General features: G+C 41.6%; 1 protein-coding gene across 1 annotated transcript; it reads left to right on the top strand.

Annotated features, from left to right (window-relative positions):
* Nucleotides 1-841: 841 nt before the first annotated feature.
* LOC106095905 (uncharacterized) lies at nucleotides 842-1,711 on the top strand. The gene is made up of 2 exons (XM_013263354.2): nucleotides 842-1,051; nucleotides 1,286-1,711. Exons 1-2 carry the CDS (start codon nucleotides 842-844, stop codon nucleotides 1,709-1,711), a joined length of 636 nt encoding a protein of 211 aa, XP_013118808.2.
* The last annotated feature ends 2,656 nt before the right edge of the window (nucleotides 1,712-4,367 follow it).

The following is a 4,367-nucleotide window of genomic DNA, read 5'->3' as shown; positions in this document are numbered from 1 at the left end:
ACAAAGTATAATGAATAAGGACGGAGGAGCAGCTATATCAAGTTATAGTCCGATTCGGGGCTCAAGAAGCGAAATCGGGAGATCGGTTTATATGGGAGTTGTATCAAGCTATAGATGGATTCTGACCATATTGCACACGTATGTTGAAGGCCATGGGAGGAGACGTTGTACGAAATTTGTGCCAAATCGGATGAGAATTGCGCCCTCTAGAGGCTCAAGAAGTCAAGACCCAAAATCGGTTTATATGGCAGCTATATCAAAACATTGACCGATTAAGCCCATTTACAATCCCAACCGGTCTACACTAATAAGAAGTATTTGTGCGAAATTTCAAGCGGCTTCAAAAGTTAGCGTGCTTTCGACAGACAGACGGACGGGCATGGCTAGGTCGACTTAAAATGTCACGACTATCAAGAATTTATATTTACTTTATGGTGTCTTAAACGCATATTTCGAGATGTTACAAACAGAATGACGAAATTAATATACCCCCATCCTTGTCATTAAGCTTAAACTTGAATCGGACTGCACTCATTGATATGTGAGAAGTTTGCCCCTGTTCTTTAGTGGAATGTTCTCTTTCTCCTTGTACTTGGTATGCAATTTTGACTATTTACTATTTACCATAATCAGCCCGCATTCGAAAAGAAATTTTCATTGACCTCATTAATTACCTGTTGCCTAAATTTAGCATTTTCCCTTCTTCATCAGGTTTAAGGGTATAAAAGGAATAACCTTTGCCAATAAAATTCACTGTCATTACAAGTTTATCGATATTCACAGTTATTGCATTAAACTGTGAATATCATATAAACTGGTCTAAGAATCGAACACTTAAAGAATGCGTGGTTTAATGTTGTTGTTGTATGCCCTGCTATTGTATCTCTACCTGGGAACTAAAATCACTTGCCAAGCTGATGAGAGCTCAGGATTCTTTGTTAAAGTTACTAAAAATGTTCCTCGTTTGGGACGAAGATCGGACAAGGATGTTGGCCGAGGATTGTTTAGAAACTACAAGGTAGTACCACGCATTGGAAGAAGTGCACCAAGTGTAAGTAGAAATCAGCATAGCATAATAGAATAAAATCCCAATAATTCGTAACGGCAGAAACCTAGAATTGTTTACGTAAGTTTAGAGTAAGCAGGAAACTCTTTGCTTTGAACTCATCTTTCAGTTAACCGAAAGTTTGTCACGAATTATTGAGCTTCTCGGTGTATTGATCTACGAGTTATCGAAATTCTACTATGTTTAACACATTTTTCTTTACATTGTTTTTCTTCATAGGCTAACGACTACCATTTCCTAAGCAATTGGCTGACTTTACAATCTCCAAGAACCTTGGAAAAACGTACAAATTCTCACCTAATGGAACATTCCATTGCACGAGAATTGAATGTGGTACAGCCTGTAAACTCAAATACTCTCATGGAATTAATTACCAAACATGCCATCCCTAATGAAAATGTGAAATTTGTACACTGGAAGGACTTTGATAAGGCTCTGCAAATGGATACAGAGCTTTATGTTAAAGTCAGTTCTTTGGGCCGCACTCCGGATCAAAGACTACGGAATGACATTACTGAAGGAAACTATGTGCCCTTTATGGACGATATGGTTGATGATCAAGGAATCGATTTTATGATTTACAATCAGGGAGATTTTCCAAAAGGACCCTATGCCCCGGAGTTTTTGCGCTACAATAGTTTGTAGTTTCCCTGTGGCTTTATGATCCTAGTTTTACAACATGTTTAAGCTAAAATAATTGAACCGTCAACAGATTTTGTATTGATGAAAATATATCCATGGATAATTGAATTGTATATAAAATTTAAACATATTGATAATGCGTGACTGTTTTATTTTAAATATCTTCAGCCTATTTAGTAATATAGGGAATTGAGGAGAAGAAGCTATGTGCTTGCGGCATTAGAACGTCCGGAACAACTAATGAATTAAAAAGTTAGTTGAAAGATCTAGCTAAATAATTCATTATCCCTATTTCAAAGGGAAAATCTGAGTTCCAGTCTATTTCGTTGTTACCTTTCCTGTCTAAAGTTTTTGAGAAAGTGTTGCACAGGCAGAAGGCTGCATACATATTTTCAACTCGTTGTTTTCTACAAAGCAATCAGGATTTCTGGGATTCCTGGTTTCTGGGATTCCCGATGTTTCCTAGGATTTGAGAACGAAACATGATGGAGGAAGGATCACTTTCCTTGTGTTGCTAGATCACTCAAAAGCATTTGACATGGTTGATCACTCTCTGCTCGGCTTTAAATTGGAACATTTCTTTAATTTCACTAAGTCCTCAGTAAGGCTTCTATGTTCCTATCTTACTGATATGATACAGACGATTTACATGAACTGTGGAGTTTCTGACCCTTTACATATATCCAGAGGGTTTCTTTAGGGTTCGACACTTGAACCACTTCTTTTTTCTGTCTACATAAATAACTTACCATCTTTTCCGAATCATAGTAGGATCCACATGTATGCTGACGATATACAAACCTACCTAGGTAGTTGTTGTTGTTGAAGCAGTTTGTTGTGTTCTATCTTTGGTCTGCTTGATTCTGTTGAGTGTCAAAACCCAGGAACTCTGCGACAAAGATGGGGGGGCGTCCACGGGGATCTGGGTCAGTTAAACAGGTGACGTGTATCGTGCGGTCCCTGGTTACAATTGGGACATACATAGTGCACGTCGGCATCAATCCTTGCTCTGTAGGAGTTGAGGCGGCTGCATCTGCCGGAACGTAATTGAGCCAGAACCACTCTGGTTTGTCGGGGGAGGTCAATTTCTTCAGATGCAATGGGAGGCGGTCGTTCTCAAAGAACTACATTCACCCAGCAGCCATTTACCGTATCTGCATGGTGGGCTGATACCATGATCGCAGAATCGTCTGCATATGATACGATCTCTATTCCGTCTGGAGGGGTTTGAATGGAGAATAGGTAGAGGCTAAACAGCGCCGGAGATATCACCCCGCCTTGGGAAACACCCTATTTCACTATGCGGTGCTTTGATTTCCTATCCCTAAATTCCACAAATGACTGGCGACCACACAGATAATTCACGACCCAGCGTTTCAGGCTTGGCTGGAGGGACGTGTTGGTGATGTCCTCAAATACTGGGTTGCCAAAAAAGTAATTGCGGATTTTTCATACAGTCGGCGTTGACAAATTTTTTCACAGCTTGTGACTCTGTAATTGCATTCTTTCTTCTGTCAGTTATCAGCTGCTACTTTTAGCTTGCTTTAGAAAAAAAGTGTAAAAAAAGTATATTTGATTAAAGTTCATTCTAAGTTTTATTAAAATGCATTTATTTTCTTTTAAAAATCCGCAATTACTTTTTGGGCAACCAATAGTTTGGCGAATGCCTTCGATAGGTCCAGTGCAACGAGGACCTTCCAATCACATGGCCTGGGCTGATTGAAGCCACGGCAATGTGTGCTGTGATGGCATGCTAAGCAGTTGTTGTGCTATGCAGTCTTTGAAATCCATGTTGATGCTCGGCGAATGGAAATTCTCCTACGAAGCTCGGGAGGAGTAATGCCTCAAGCGTCTTTGCTACTGGTGAGAGAAGGGAGATCGGTCTGTACGACTCCTCCAAACTTGGTTCCTTACCAGGCTTCAGTAGCCAAATTTCCAGTCATCGGGAACTATAAGAATGTTCAAAGACAGGTTGAGCACAGTAGTAAGGTACTCAACTCCAGGTAAATCCAGATTCTTCAACATCAATGTAGAGATTTCGTCGAGGCTCAACGCCTTGGATGATTTGGCGCAATGGATGACATTCGTAACTTCGCCTAGCGAGTGGCTGCTGCGTTAATGATGTCTCGGAATTTCCTCTCGGCAACTAGCACATCCGAGGGGTGTGGCAGTCAACTGAAGCGGCGATTGGTATACTCTCTGAAGCCAGCCCAATCGGCCTTCTTCTGATTGATAAACGTCCGGCGTTCAGAGGTTATGAAATAGGGTGGTCGGGCGATGGTGAGAATTGTGGGGAGGTGGTCTGATCCCTAAGAGATGACGGCTTGCCAGGATACATCACTCAGGAGATCTGGGGATGTAATGGAAATGTCTGGCGAGTTGCTGCACCTACTAGTAATCCTAGGGGGCATTCTCATTCATCGTGCAAAACATGGAACCGGACGATTATGGCGAGGTAGTAATCCACTTATGTCGGGGTTGTAAGCTTGGCCATTAATTGGGACACAGCTTCCTACCGGCGGTATGTACACGTTGTATAGCTCTATCTCGGCAGCAGCGGACCTGACTGCTATTCCCATGCATTCCACGTAGGGGTTACTAGCGCTAGGCGCAGGCGAGATGGGTCTATATTGCACGGAATGGTATAATATCACGAAGG

Source organism: Stomoxys calcitrans, chromosome 5 (genome assembly GCF_963082655.1).
Source record: "Stomoxys calcitrans chromosome 5, idStoCalc2.1, whole genome shotgun sequence".
Classification (NCBI taxonomy): Eukaryota; Metazoa; Arthropoda; class Insecta; order Diptera; family Muscidae; genus Stomoxys; species Stomoxys calcitrans.
This window is presented reverse-complemented; position numbering and strand designations above follow the sequence as displayed.